The sequence below is a fragment of the Salvelinus fontinalis genome, chromosome 1 (assembly GCF_029448725.1).
Source record: "Salvelinus fontinalis isolate EN_2023a chromosome 1, ASM2944872v1, whole genome shotgun sequence".
NCBI classification, from domain to species: Eukaryota; Metazoa; Chordata; class Actinopteri; order Salmoniformes; family Salmonidae; genus Salvelinus; species Salvelinus fontinalis.
The window spans coordinates 23,563,551-23,579,689 of NC_074665.1; the positions used below are offsets into that span (position 1 = coordinate 23,563,551).

At 46.7% G+C, this 16,139-nt stretch overlaps 1 protein-coding gene across 1 annotated transcript in view; it reads right to left on the reverse strand.

The window, feature by feature from the left end:
• LOC129843555 (unconventional myosin-Id-like) overlaps positions 1-16,139 on the reverse strand; it is a 118,856-nt gene that overhangs the window by 47,909 nt on the left and 54,808 nt on the right. Inside the window, exons 12-16 of the mRNA XM_055912304.1 lie at positions 8,777-8,847; positions 7,894-7,968; positions 7,588-7,720; positions 7,038-7,204; positions 4,268-4,475 (exon numbers count right to left, since the gene is read on the reverse strand). Coding sequence (XP_055768279.1) covers positions 4,268-4,475; positions 7,038-7,204; positions 7,588-7,720; positions 7,894-7,968; positions 8,777-8,847 — 654 coding nt within the window. The remainder of the gene's footprint in view (positions 1-4,267; positions 4,476-7,037; positions 7,205-7,587; positions 7,721-7,893; positions 7,969-8,776; positions 8,848-16,139) is intronic.

The following is a 16,139-nucleotide window of genomic DNA, read 5'->3' on the forward strand; positions in this document are numbered from 1 at the left end:
AGGACAACAGTTTTCATTTGTGCTAACATAATTGCAAAGGGTTTTTCTAATGATCAATTAGCCTTTTAAAATGATAAACTTGGATTAGCTAACACAACGTGCCATTGGAACACAGGAGTGTTGGTTGCTGATAATGGGCCTCTGTATGCCTATGTAGATATTCCATTAAAAATCTGTTGTTTCCAACTACAATAGTCATTTACAACATTAACAATGTCTACACTGTATTTCTGATCAATTTGACGTTTTTTTAAAATGGACAAACAAATTGCTTTTCTTTCAAAAACAAGGACATTTCTAAGTGACCCAACTTTTGAACAGTAGTGTATGTCACTGAAGGGTGTAGGCTCTATGATGATACTGACAATAACATGATCTTTAGTAGCTTCCTGCTCTTCACTGTGCGAGAACATTGTGAATGCTCAATGCTGTAATGGTCTGAGGTGAACCTATTTTTGGAGCCCCAAATGCATGATAAAAATCAATACTACTGGGTGTTGTTCATTAACAAAGACATCGTCGACAAACCTTGGAGTAAAACAACCTTATATTGTGTTATAACGAGGTTAGACAGTTGTTCTTAGCTCATGAGGCATTTCTAAATGACATTATTCAAAAATCAAATGGGCCTATATCACTAACTGAAATGACCATTGAAAAGTTGTTCATATTGCAGAATGTATCTTTACATCCTATTTTCATTTAAACGTGATCATGTGGAAAGGGTATTATCAAATCAAATGTTATTCATCACATGCTTTGTAAACAACAGTGAAATGCTTACGTACGGGCCTTCCCAACAATGCAGAGAGAGAGAGAAAATGTATAAATAATTGAAAAGTAATAACACATAATAATAAAAATAATAATAATAGTAAAAGTAATAATAAATACACAATGAGTAACGATAACCTGGCTATATACACTGTACACAGGGTACCAGTACTGAGTCGATGTGCAGGGGTACGAGGTATTATCTGTTCTGCTGTAACAGTTCTACGAACTTCTAGCACATAAAAATACATTGACAAACTTGCATATATTTCTGGCAGATTGCCCATTTTGGAGGTAGCTAGGTGTTTTGCAGACAGCAGTTGTAAATCTACCATAAGTAGTAGAACACTATACAAGCCGCTGCAATAATGCCTACACCAGACCAATTAGGATCAGGTTACATAGCGCTGAGGGCGTGTGGATATAAGGGGATCAGTTCAGGCCCAGTAGGCAGACAGACAGCGTGCTAGGACTTACGCTAGGCTAACGCTACGCTAACGTTAGCGTAGCCTAGCCTACAGTCTCACTGATAAAAACCTCAGCCGCTTCAGATACATGTAACGCTTTCAATAGCGATTAATGCCCAGTTCCTTATACACAGGGGACTGACTCTCTGTCATCTCAGCTAAAAGAAAAGCCCTGACAGAAACTGATGTGGATGGCTGGGCTTAAATGTATGAAATATTCATTAAAATAAAGGGTGGAAGCTCATGAATCATTTATAAAGTCTCTGTATTTGTGTTGGATTGTAGTATTTAATCCCCTTTAGGTTGGTTCAGATTGGGACTAATCGGCCCTTTCTGAGGATAAGGTTCTGACTGCGGGTTGGATGGGGACTTGTGTGCTCAACTGCCCGCACAATCCACACTAGGGAGTGGGCAGTGGAGCAGATACAGGCCATTGATAGTGGGATGTAGTGCACTCAGTCAGTCAGCGGGGAGGGCAGAGTTAATAGCCGTGACGGTGGATTCAGCGGAGCCAGGGTTCTATCCGCTGGCTTGGGGAGCAGAGGAGAGCCGGAGTGGAACGGCTTAGACGGGGAACAGGGCGGAACCCGAGGAACGACGGAGCGAAAGGTAGCATGAAATGAGACTGGGAGAGAGTCCCTCTCTCTCTCTTCCCCCACCCTCTTCAGGGGATGAGGGGTGCTCACGTAGGGGGCTGTAACGAGGGGATGACGGGGTGGTAAGGAGAAAGGTGCATTGTGTACTCCAGAACCAGGCATGGAGAAGGGCACCTCGTACCTAATTCTCGGGTTCTATATATAGGACCCCTCACTTCTTATGTGGAGTGCAGTCACTGACAAGCACTTGTGGTTGTCTGGGGAAGGAGGCTCGTATGGGGGGAGGGGAAGAGCGCTTGAGATACTGGCATGGGTTCTGCCACCCCTGGCATGGTGGGGCCCATTGGCAGAAGGCACATTGGTGTGCCAGCTGCTGATAAGGGGATTGCGTCGCACAGAGGATGAGCTGTGTGTGTAGGGGACAGGGGGCAAATAGAGTAAAATAGCAGTCTATTTTGCTTATTTCTGGAGGGTGGGGGGGTGTGTGTGTAACAGTATAACTTTACGGCGTCCCCTCGCACCGACACGGGCGCGAACCTGGGACCCTCTGCACACATCAACAACGGTCGCCCACGAAGCACGGTCGTTACCCATCGCTCCACAAAGGCCGCGGCCCTTGCAGAGCAAGGGGCAACACTACTTAAGTCTCAGAGCAAGTGACGTAACTGATTGAAATGCTACTAGCGCGTACCCGCTAACTAGCTAGCCATTTCACATCCGTTACATGTGTGTGTGTGTGTGTGTGTGTGTGTGTGTACCTGCGTAGGTGTGAGCAATGTCCATTGACAAAGAACTTCTGTTCTTATTGTCTGGCAGAGCGCCTACCCGATTCCTTCCACCCTAAAGCTCTCTTTTGTGTGATGTTTGTTTTGGTAGAATGCCGGGAATTCTCTGGTGTTTGTACTTGGTTATCAAAGTGACAACATCCTTTGAGGTCGGAAAACAGGAGCACGAGGCGAGCTCGTCTGTTGGGCAGCACAACCAGGTCCTTGTAGATCAATACAGAGGTCAAACAATCGATCCCAGATTGAAGCCATTTGGTTGGTGTAAGCCTTTGATGTCTGCGTGCAGTTAGATCGCAGCACAGTCCTCCGAGAGCTGACTGAATCAAAGTTTAGAACGTGAAGGAATGAACTCCTAGGGATTTGAGTAGCAATAACAGGCTAGGTAAAAGAATAGCCGCCAATCTTTATTCTGTCAACACCAAACATATAGATGGCTCCCAAAATAGGCGTTCAAATCCCAAACTGGGAAAAGGAAACACGAAATAGAACAGACAGATGCTGATAAATGTACGTTTTGGAGCGCTGTACAGAGAAGGCATTACCTTTAGAGATGCTCAGCTAAATTTAACAGCAAATTGACAGCACAACATTCTACAAACAAAAAAAACATTCACCCCCATCTATACAGAAGCCTTGTACAGTCCTAGGCTGTCTTAGTGGGTGTGTATGGCACGTGGTATGACACACGCTATCATCACATCAGAGTTGCTACCGTTCTTGCCTGAGGTGTATTCTCATGCACAACACAACCACATGACTTTCTTTACCAACCAATCAACGGAGGAAAGCACATAGAAAATCCAACATCCATGTCCCCAAATCCAATCACATAACAGAGAACATTTATGGAGAATTGGCTGGATTAAAGCAATAACGGATAACACTCCAGTCTGCATAAACATCATAACGACTGTCAATATGATAAAAGGGTCTCGTACTAAATGGATATCCCCTACAGCTACAGTACATTAGCTAATGGTTTATATTGATACATGTGGGTTTCAGCATCTCAGGAGCTGTGGTGATATATTCCAACTAAGAGAGGGAGTCGCTGATAAAGGATGAATAGGAGTATAGGGAACATTAGGTTCTGTTTTCAAAGTTGGCTTGTTCTTTTAGTGTGCAGGAGTTGCTAGCGGCTTCCCAGAAGTCTGCAGTGCGGATGTGTGGACCCCTCTTCTCTCCTCCAGATCATTTACTGAGCTGGGTTTGCGTGGGCAGATGAAACCCAGAGAGGAAGAGAGAGGAAGCCAACGCTATAATAATACAACATTATTTTCGGCTCTGAAAATATCTCGGCGTCTAGCGGCAGTGGCATATCAAGTGCCGAGTCGTTCCAGTCTCGGGAGTTTGTTACTCACATGAGAAGGAAGGAGAGTGAATTTAAATGAGGACACAAGAGAATGAGGTCACTGGATTTTAGGTAGTTTTGACCAACAATCAGGCTCCCTGACAATGTGATTTTGAATATTAAAGTGTCCGCTATTGAATTTGTGGCGTATTTTTGTCTTAAAACGTATTTTGTATTCATTTATAATAATAAATGTACCTGTAGAGGTAACACCTATACAATGTTTACACTCGACCTAGGGCCGTTGCCATGGAGACCAGGCCAAAGGTCAAATGTGACGAGATTGACACTGACCTTCTGAAGGAAGAGAACGATTCTCCCAACCATTTCGGTCCTCTGCTCCTCCAGGCAGAAGAGGGTGCGCGGTGTCCGGATGAACACCTTGGTCTTGCCGTACGCCACGTCCTGCTCGAAGCCGCAGCTCTGCAACAGCTTCTTTACCGCCTCTTTTTCCGATGGGAGGTCGTGATTGGGCCACGTGAACTCCGAGATCATCTTGTACCTGAAGGGGTGGAATGGAGGCCGAGGGGAAAGGAGTCCAATATTAGTGGACATCAAAATACTTTAGCACGATCGCAAACCAGTGGTTCTGATTGCTCAGTGGTCAGAGCATGGGATGTACAATGCCATTTATTGGTTTAATTCCTGCATGGGTCATAAACACATTATACAGTGTGTTAAATGTATGTCACTTTGGACAAAAGCATCAGCTAAATGACTAGGACTTAAATTCCTAATGGTGTTTGCTTCTTTTATGAAACCTGAACCACAGAAAAACTGCCCAGCAAAATACAGAATGATTTGTAACTTTACAGGACACTGTGATAAGATATTATTTGACTGTCAAGAGAGGTCAGCAGGCCTGACAAAACATTTCGTACATGAGTTATTTCACTGGCATTTTACTGCTAAGGCATGATGTAATACCAAATTCATCAGTGAATGAAATGATAGTTCGAGGAGCGGGATAGTTAGAGGAGAAGTGTGTTATGCAAAAATAATCACTGTTAACTATCACAGCTATTACCTAATCTATACTGAACAAAATTATAAAATGCAACATTATAAAGTGTTGGTCCCATGTTTCATAAGCTGAAATGAAAGATCCTAAAAATGTTCCAGATGCACAAAAAAATATTATTTCTCTCAAATTGTGTGTACAAATTTGTTGACATCCCTGTTAGTGAGTATTTCTCCTTTGCCAAGATAATCCATCCACCTGACAGGTGTGGTGTATCAAGAAGCTGATTAAACAGTATGCTCATTACACAGGTGCACCTTGTGCTGGGGACAATAAAAGGCCACTCTAAAATGTGCAGTTTGTCACAGAACACAATGCCACAGATGTCTCAAGTTGAGGGAGCGTGCAATTGGCATGTTGACTGCAGGAATGTCCACCATAGCTGTTGCCGTAGAAATTAAAGTTAATTTCTCTACCATAAGTCGCCTCCAAAGATGTTTTAGAGAATTTGGCAGTACGCCCAACCAGCCTCACAACCGCAGACCACGTGTAACCACGCCAGCCCAGGACCTCCACATCCGGCTTCTTCACTTGCGGGCTCTTCTGAGACCAGCCATCCGGACAGCTGATAAACTGTGTATTCTGTCTGTAATAAAGCCCTTTTGTGGGGTTAAAACTAATTCTGATTGGCTGGGCCTTGCTCCCAAATGGGTGAGGCCCTCCCAGGCCTCATGGCTGCGCCCCTGCCCAGTCATTTGAAATACATAGATCAGGGCCTAATTCATTTATTAGAATTGACTTATTTCCTTATATGAACTGTAACTCAGTAAAATCGTTGAAATTGTTTAATGTTGCATTTATATTTTTATTTAGTATAATTTGACCGAGGAAGGGCAGGGCAGTGGGAGAACGAGACAGCTGTGAATGAATTAGGGAAAGGGATTAGCAGTTAAGAGAGTGTGTGTGTGTTTGTATGTGTGTTTGTATCTGTTTGGGACCATTTGGAGCTTGTGTGTGACAGTGCAGTTTGGACCAAATCCAAATGAAACATTTGGTCAGTCTTGACTGCCAAGAGTCCAAAATAAATCCTATAAAAATCCTCCTTTTGCACAGAATATAAACCTGATTCTGTTTCCCAGATAACACACTTTTCGAGGAAAGTGTCCGAATGTATTATGCAACATCTCATCTGATGTGAGAGACTTGCTGCTACCTCAGTGACATCACTGCTGTCGCCTAGCGCCCAATCTAGCTCCGGAAGGGAGACACAAGGTAATGTGATGATGCAAAGCCCATCCTCCTCTCACCTCTGCACAGATCTCTACGACTTAGTCCAGTACTGACTGGATTCTGCTTGATCAAACTCAAGCCCGGTTTATTCACGAGTTGGTGTTAGTAGGAGAACTGCTGTACATAAAATAATATCATAGTATCATGGTAGAGACAAATGGTTGGGAATGTTCAGTCTATACTGGTGAATGGATTGAAAACAGAGGCAGGAAGTAGTGAGGGTCATAGTCTCACTACAACTCATCACAGAGCTTGTTGTCCCGACTGAATTGCAGTGCGTCGACTGAATTTGATGAAAAGGAAATTCATTAAATAAATCCACTGTGTTACAAGGCCGTTCCTAGTCAAGGGCACAGGAACATTGTGTTGGTGGGGAAGTATCAAATCAATTGTCTGGGACATTGGCTAAACAACACCTTAATACCGGACAGCAGGAAGTAACAAGATAAGGATGAGGTAGGTAGGGAGGGAGGATGACGTTGCCCCTAGCCAATGATCTTATGCAGGGGTGGGCATCTTGTTCAGGCTCTTATTCCAGCCCAGTTATAACACAGGTCCCGTAACAACATCTTGTAATGAAATCACACACATCATCATGTATTTTTTGCACTTCGCACACTGCTTTAGCACTATGAAAACGTCCCTCTGACAGTAAGAGTGCTGATCTAAGATCAGGATCACAACTTTTAGATCATAATGCATAAGATTACATGGACAGGAGAGACTTAATCCTAAATCAGCACTAGTCTGAGAAGCTTTTTGAATACGGCCCTGATTCTACTTCTACCCGGGAGACGGGGTAGAAGCTCGTACCTCTGGAGGAAGCGGGCGTACTCCTGGCGGTTGGCGAATCCGGCGCGGCGCACACGGACGTTCTCCAGTAGGCCTAGGTACTCGACCTGGTGGCGACAACGCTCGTGCTCGAACAGCAGGGGCGACTTGACGTCGTTGGGTTTGATGCAGCGCACGTAGTAGGGCTCCTACAGGCACACACACGCCACAGTAAGGGGACACATCATTGGCTACTATGGGGTTCGTCAGAAAGTGGCACAGAACACTGACAACAAGTCAATAGTGTAACATGGCTTTACCTCCTGGTCTCCTATCTATTATCTACACTGATGTGGAAGAACGGGAAACGGGAAAGCTAATTCCTATAGGATACCCAACATGTGTTTTCACCTATCCTGTGAGTTCACATTTGTGTAATTTTGGAGGAGAGGAGCTGAGGAAAGAAAACCACTTTAGACGTTGAAATACACATGCACGCACACACACACACCAGCCAAATCAGTAGTACAAACAGAAAATTGGAAGTTGTTGGCCAATGAAATAGTTGCCCGGCGGTGGCCGCGCCCTTCACCTTGCAAGCCAGGTTCTCCACCAATGCGATCATGGAGTTCTTAAAGAGGGTGGCGGCCGTTAGGGGTCGTTTGGTGACCTCAGTGATCCTCAGCTTGCCCTCCGGCCACATCACCTTCAGCACTGGGTTGGAGCTACGGAGAGAGAGGAAGAGAGGTAGAGGAAGAGAGGAACAGAGAGAGGAGAAGATTGTTCATCAGTTCATCATTGTAGGTGCTGCTGTTCTGTTTTTTGAAGGCTACTGCGGTGTCATGTGAGGGGAATAGGGGGAGAGGAGAGGGGATAGCAGGTGTGTGTTGAGTCTCACCTGTTGTACAGTAGCCTTTTGAAGTCCTGGAAGAGAGTGTCCTTGTTCTTGTCGATGAAGCCAACCACAGAGTACCTGTGTAAATACAAAAGTGCACACACACACACACACACACACACACACACACACACACACACACACACACACACACACAAACCTCTTGATCATCTTTTTCTGACACTAAGACCGTCTTAAAACTTGCATCACCGAAGACGGTGCATACAAATGACAACAGCGTCCCCTAAACCCTACTCAGAAACGATTAAAATGGATGAATCACAGAATAATTACAGAACAAATCCTCTGTTTCCAGTCTGAGACAGTGGAAGAGTAGGAGCCATCTGTGGTACTCAGTAAGACCCAGGGGAAACTGGCCCATTACACCCCTTACTCTACAGTATCAGCCTGCATCTCAAATAGCACCCTATTCCCTATATAGTGCACTCCTTTTGGCCAGAACCCATAGACCAGAGACCTACAGTATGGGCCCTGGTCAAAGATAGTGCACTATCTAGGGAATAGGGTGCCATTTGGGATGCAGGGAGTCTCAAATTTGAGTGCTCCCTGAACCAATTAGGCTACGCTGCAGGAGGCAGAGTCCATGGTTATTATAATGGTCTCATCTTTAAAGCCATATAATATGTTAACTATGGGGAGTTAGCTAGAGCTGCTGGGCTGGGCAGGCATGCAGGCACTGAGGACGGTTGGCACACTGTAGCATACAAAGCTTGTGATTTGGTTGATAGTGTTTGATGATCTCACACTGTTGTACTGATTAGGGTATTAAGAGAACATAGTGAAGTGCAATGAACTCACTACTGTCGCCACAGTGACTTTTAGCCGAGAGTGTTCCATACAGTACACCACCGCAACGGTTACTTACACGACATTCCCTGCATAGTGCCGGACACGGAAATCTCTGTCAAACTCCAAACTCTTGTCTGTCGGCGAGAGCTGAGGATGGAGAGAGATAAAGAGACAGAGAAAGAGGGAGAAAGAGAGAGAAATTGAGTAACACAAACCGGGGGAAGTCGGGACTAGTAACCTAATAGCTCCCATGCAGAGGAGCTAAAAAGATGGGGCAATTTACTCTAATATCAAGGATATCTGTTTTCTTATGTGCTATGCTCAGTTTTTCTTTACTGGAAAGTTGCCTCCCCAGATATAACATAGAGTATACCATTAGAGAGGGACAGAAGTAGCATCCCCAGATATAACATAGTGTATACCATTAGAGAGGGACAGAAGCAGCATCCCCAGATATAACATAGTGTATACCATTAAAGAGGGACAAAAGCAGCATCCCCAGATATAACATAGTGTATACCATTAGAGAGGGACAGAAGCAGCATCCCCAGATATAACATAGTGTATACCATTAGAGAGGGACAGAAGCAGCATCCCCAGATATAACATAGTGTATACCATTAGAGAGGGACAGAAGTAGCATCCCCAGATATAACATAGTGTATACCATTAGAGAGGGACAGAAGTAGCATCCCCAGATATAACATAGAGTATACCATTAGAGAGGGACAGAAGTAGCATCCCCAGATATAACATAGTGTATACCATTAGAGAGGGACAGAAGCAGCATCCCCAGATGAGAGAGAGAGGAAATCTGTGCACATGAAATATGAATGAGCTACGTGTGGTGCCGCAGGAACTCATGTGGATGGCTGTATGTAGGCCAGTGGTGCTGCAGGAACTCATGTGGATGGCTGTATGTAGGCCAGTGGTGCTGCAGGAACTCATGTGGATGGCTGTATGTAGGCCAGTGGTGCTGCAGGAACTCATGTGGATGGCTGTATGTAGGCCAGTGGTGCTGCAGGAACTCATGTGGATGGCTGTATGTAGGCCAGTGGTGCTGCAGGAACTCATGTGGATGGCTGTATGTAGGCCAGTGGTGCCGCAGGAACTCATGTGGATGGCTGTATGTAGGCCAGTGGTGCTGCAGGAACTCATATGGATGGCTGTATGTAGGCCAGTGGTGCTGCAGGAACTCATGTGGATGGCTGTATGTAGGCCAGTGGTGCTGCAGGAACTCATGTGGATGGCTGTATGTAGGCCAGTGGTGCTGCAGGAACTCATGTGGATGGCTGTATGTAGGCCAGTGGTGCTGCAGGATCTCATGTGGATGGCTGTATGTAGGCCAGTAGTGCTGCAGGAACTCATGTGGATGGCTGTATGTAGGCCAGTGGTGCTGCAGGAACTCATGTGGATGGCTGTATGTAGGCCAGTGGTGGAGTGCAGTGAGGAGAGAAACGTAGCGTGACAGGAAATGCAGAGGTCTGCCGCAGTCCTCTGAAAACTCTGTTATGAGCCTGTGTGTGTATACCTGACTGTGTGTGTGTGCGTACCTGTTTGTGTGTGTCTATATATACATCCATCCATCCATCCATCCATGTTTGTACATCTGTGTGTTGATGTGTGTGACTGCGTCAGTGGTATATTGGTGTGCTACTGTAGAGTAGCTTGTGTGTCTGGTGACAGGGAGAGGACACCCTAGACAGCCCTGTGGCATGGTGGGAGTAGCATTATATAGTGGGTTTCATAAGTATTCACCCCCCTTGGATTTCTTCACATTTTTATTGTGTTACAAAGTGGGATTAAAATGGATTTAATTGTCATTTTTATCAACGATCTACACAAAATACTCTCACATTGTTTTGTTTTTTTGTATTGAAAAATCAAACACTAATATACCTTGATTAGATAAGTGTTTAACCCTCTGAGTCAATACATATTAGGAACAGCTTTGGCAGCAATTAAAGCTGGGAGTCTTCTTGGGTGAGTCTCTAAGCTTTGCACAACTCGATTGTGAAATATTTTACCATTATTATTTTCAAATTTCTTCAAGCTCTGTCAAAGTGTTGGGGATCATAGCTAAACAGCCATTTTCAAGTCTTGCCATAGATTTTCAAGCAGATTTAATTCAAAACTGTACAACAAAAGGCCAAATCAGGAACATTCACTGTCTTCTTAGTAAGCAACTAGTGTAGATTTGGCCTTTTGTTGGAGGTTATTGTCCTGCTGAAAGGTGAATTCCTCTCCCTCTCCTGTATCTTTGTTGTGTCTGGGTGGTTTAATACATCATCCACAGCATAACCATTAACGGGACCATGCTTAAAGAGATATTCAATGTCTGATTTGTTATTGTTACCCATCTACCAATCACTGCCCTTCTTCATGAGGCTTTCAAAAAGCTCCCAGGTCTTTGTAGTTGAATCTGTGATTGAATTCAATACTTGACTGAGGGACCTTACATATGTTGTATGCATGGAGGACAGAGGAAGGAGTAGTCATTCAAAAATAATATCAACCCCTATGTAACATATTATCTCACACAGAGAGAGAGAGAGTCTGTCTGAGTCATCGAGCGGAGAGAGAATAGAGAGCCTGAGTGTTCGAGCGGAGAGAGAATAGAGAGCCTGAGTGATCGAGCAGAGAGAGAATAGAGAGCCTGAGTGATCGGGCAGAGAGAGAATAGAGTGCCTGAGTGATCGAGCGGAGAGAGAATAGAGTGCCTGAGTGATCGAGCGGAGAGAGAATAGAGTGCCTGAGTGATCGAGCGGAGAGAGAATAGAGAGCCTGAGTGATCGAGCAGAGAGAGAATAGAGTGCCTGAGTGATCGAGCGGAGAGAGAATAGAGGGCCTGCGTGATCGAGCAGAGAGAGAATAGAGAGCCTGAGTGATCGAGCAGAGAGAGAATAGAGAGCCTGAGTGATTGAGCAGAGAGAGAATAGAGAGCCTGAGTGCCTGAGTCACCGAGCGGAGAGAGAATAGAGAGCCTGAGTCATCGAGCAGAGAGAGAATAGAGAAAGAATAGAGAGCCTGAGTGATCGAGCAGAGAGAGAATAGAGAGCCTGAGTGATCGAGCAGAGAGAGAATAGAGAGAGAATAGAGAGCCTGAGTGATCGAGCAGAGAGAGAATAGAGAGCCTGAGTGCCTGAGTCACCGAGCGGACAGAGAATAGAGAGCCTGAGTCATCGAGCAGAGAGAGAATAGAGAGAGAATAGAGAGCCTGAGTGATCGAGCAGAGAGAGAATAGAGAGCCTGAGTGATCGAGCAGAGAGAAAATAGAGAGCCTGAGTGCCTGAGTCACCGAGCGGACAGAGAATAGAGAGCCTGAGTCATCGAGCAGAGAGATAATAGAGAGAGAATAGAGAGCCTGAGTGATCGAGCAGAGAGAGAATAGAGAGCCTGAGTGATCGAGCAGAGAGAGAATAGAGAGAGAATAGAGAGCCTGAGTGATCGAGCAGAGAGAGAATAGAGAGCCTGAGTGATCGAACAGAGAGAGAATAGAGAGCCTGAGTGATCGAGCAGAGAGAATATAGAGCCTGAGTGATCGAGCAGAGAGAGAATAGAGAGCCTGAGTGCCTGAGTCACCGAGCGGAGAGAATAGAGAGAGAAAAGAGAGCCTGAGTGATCGAGCAGAGAGAGAATAGAGAGCCTGAGTGCCTGAGTCACCGAGCAGAGAGAGAATAGAGAGCCTGAGTCACCGAGCAGAGAGAGAATAGAGAGCCTGAGTGATCGAGCAGAGAGAGAATAGAGAGAGAATAGAGAGCCTGAGTGATCGAGCAGAGAGAGAATAGAGAGCCTGAGTGCCTGAGTCACCGAGCGGACAGAGAATAGAGAGCCTGAGTCATCGAGCAGAGAGAGAATAGAGAGAGAATAGAGAGCCTGAGTGATCGAGCAGAGAGAGAATAGAGAGCCTGAGTGATCGAGCAGAGAGAAAATAGAGAGCCTGAGTGCCTAAGTCACCGAGCGGACAGAGAATAGAGAGCCTGAGTCATCGAGCAGAGAGAGAATAGAGAGAGAATAGAGAGCCTGAGTGATCGAGCAGAGAGAGAATAGAGAGCCTGAGTGCCTGAGTCACCGAGCGGACAGAGAATAGAGAGCCTGAGTCATCGAGCAGAGAGAGAATAGAGAGAGAATAGAGAGCCTGAGTGATCGAGCAGAGAGAGAATAGAGAGCCTGAGTGATCGAGCAGAGAGAAAATAGAGAGCCTGAGTGCCTGAGTCACCGAGCGGAGAGAGAATAGAGAGCCTGAGTCACCGAGCGGAGAGAGAATAGAGAGCCTGAGTGCCTGAGTCACCGAGCGGAGAGAGAATAGAGAGCCTGAGTGCCTGAGTCACCGAGCGGAGAGAGAATAGAGAGCCTGAGTGCCCGAGTCATCGAGCGGAGAGAGAATAGAGAGCCTGAGTCATTGAGCAGAGAGAAAATAGAGAGCCTGAGTGCCTGAGTCACCGAGCGGAGAGAGAATAGAGAGCCTGAGTCACCGAGCGGAGAGAGAATAGAGAGCCTGAGTCACCGAGCGGAGAGAGAATAGAGAGCCTGAGTGCCCGAGTCATCGAGCGGAGAGAGAATAGAGAGCCTGAGTCATTGAGCAGAGAGAAAATAGAGAGCCTGAGTGCCTGAGTCACCGAGCGGAGAGAGAATAGAGAGCCTGAGTGCCTGAGTCACCGAGCGGAGAGAGAATAGAGAGCCTGAGTGCCTGAGTCACCGAGCGAAGAGAGAATAGAGAGCCTGAGTGCCTGAGCCATCGAGCGGAGAGAGAATAGAGAGCCTGAGTTATCGAGCTGAGAGAGAAAAGAGATCCTGAGTCATCGAGCAGAGAGAGAATAGAGATCCTGAGTCACCGTGCGGAAAGAGAATAGAGAGAGAATAGAGAGCCTGAGTCACCGAGCGGAGATAGAATAGAGAGCCTGAGTCATTGAGCAGAGAGAAAATAGAGAGCCTGAGTGCCTGAGTCACCGAGCGGAGAGAGAATAGAGAGCCTGAGTCACCGAGCGGAGAGAGAATAGAGAGCCTGAGTGCCTGAGTCACCGAGCGGAGAGAGAATAGAGAGCCTGAGTGCCTGAGTCACCGAGCGGAGAGAGAATAGAGAGCCTGAGTGCCTGAGTCATCGAGCGGAGAGAGAATAGAGAGCCTGAGTTATCGAGCTGAGAGAGAAAAGAGATCCTGAGTCATCGAGCAGAGAGAGAATAGAGATCCTGAGTCACCGAGCGGAAAGAGAATAGAGAAAGAATAGAGAGCCTGAGTGATCGAGCTGAGAGAGAATAGAGAGCCTGAGTGCCTGAGTCACCGAGCGGACAGAGAATAGAGAGCCTGAGTCATCGAGCAGAGAGAGAATAGAGAGAGAATAGAGAGCCTGAGTGATCGAGCAGAGAGAAAATAGAGAGCCTGAGTGCCTGAGTCACCGAGCGGAGAGAGAATAGAGAGCCTGAGTGCCTGAGTCACCGAGCGGAGAGAGAATAGAGAGCCTGAGTGCCCGAGTCACCGAGCGGAGAGAGAATAGAGAGCCTGAGTGCCCGAGTCATCGAGCGGAGAGAGAATAGAGAGCCTGAGTCATTGAGCAGAGAGAAAATAGAGAGCCTGAGTGCCTGAGTCACCGAGCGGAGAGAGAATAGAGAGCCTGAGTCACCGAGCGGAGAGAGAATAGAGAGCCTGAGTGCCTGAGTCACCGAGCGGAGAGAGAATAGAGAGCCTGAGTGCCTGAGTCACCGAGCGGAGAGAGAATAGAGAGCCTGAGTGCCTGAGTCATCGAGCGGAGAGAGAATAGAGAGCCTGCGTGCCTGAGTCATCGAGCGGAGAGAGAAAAGAGATCCTGAGTCATCGAGCAGAGAGAGAATAGAGATCCTGAGTCACCGAGCGGAGAGAGAAGAGAGCCTGAGTGATCGAGCAGAGAGAATATAGAGCCTGAGTGATCGAGCAGAGAGAGAATAGAGAGCCTGAGTGATCGAGCAGAGAGAGAATAGAGATCCTGAGTCATCGAGCAGAGAGAGAATAGAGATCCTGAGTCACCGAGCGGAGAGAGAATAGAGAGCCTGAGTCACCGAGCGGAGAGAGAATAGAGATCCTGAGTCATCGAGCAGAGAGAATAGAGAGCATGAGTGCCTGAGTCACCGAGCAGAGAGAGTATAGAGAGCCTGAGTTATCGAGCAGAGAGCTCACACACACCAAAGGAAGAAGAGAAAGTCCCTGCAGATGGGAGTGAGGATGTTGTTAACGAGAGAACAACTCACAGGCAGCAAACTGTGGAGGAAAGTATACACATCGCTGTGTGACCGCATTCAAATTCCTATTCAAAGCGTTGAAAATGTAACATATTATCCATAGCAGAAATACTTCAGTGGAGCGGTGATAGGGAATTGATCCATGAAGGGCCCCGTGCTCTACACAGGCCAGTACCGCCAGCCAGCCAACCTGGCAGCTGGACATACAGCAATCTAGCCAGACAGACAGACGGAGGCTGCTGGAAGCCACCTTGTCCTCATCTATCACAATAAGTCCTCCTCCACGCACACTGCCAGCTATGCTATACTATTACAACATCTCTCTCTCCCTCTCTCTCCCTCTCTCCCTCTCTCCCTCCCTCCCCTAACGCCTACTGTCTCAGATGAGAAAGAGGGGGGGATACCGTGCAAGGGAGATACAACAGAAGGTTTAGAGAGAGGTAGAAAATAAAGAGAGAGGGGGACAAAACGATGGAAAGTAAAGGGGGTGAGAAAAGGACAGAGATATGCGAGGTGGAACAAAGTGGGTATGAGGGGAGACAGAGCGAGAAAGAAATAAGCCTGAAGCGAGAGGGGATCCAGCAGAACACCTTCAAATGACTGGAACAGAAAGGAGAGAGAAGACGGAGGTAGTGTTATGAGCAGGGGGGGGGTATTGGGTTCTTCACAGGTAGATATAGGACAAATAGAACATATAACACATTAGGTGGATCCAAAACAGGTGCTGAACAAGTATATTGTGCCTATTTACACAGTCATGTGTACACAGACTGTAATCATTGGCATAAGTTCCTTTGCCTTTTGCGTCTTTTAGTTCCACATTCATTCCCCGGAGAACGACGCTGCACCTGTACACAAAAGCACCGAACGTTCTCGGATTGAAACAGTACGTGAGCATGTAGGCCATTCATATGGCCTCATGCATTTGTAATCACAATAAGGCGATAGCCTGGTGTGTAAATGGGTGAACAGCTTTATGGCAGAGACCCCTTCTGATCACCCCAACACCTGCTGTCCCTCGTCCTCCTGCCCAAATCTCGCCCTCCCTCCAGCATCTCTCCTCTCCTCTGCCACCTCCACCCTGTTCACCACCTGTGCCTCACTCGCCCGCCCGCTGACTAAGCTGGCACCTGTCGGGTAAACACGCCAGGCGGGCCGACTGACTGGCTCCAAACCGGTCAATCACTCACCACAGGAGCCAATCAGGACACAGGGAGATGGGCGGTG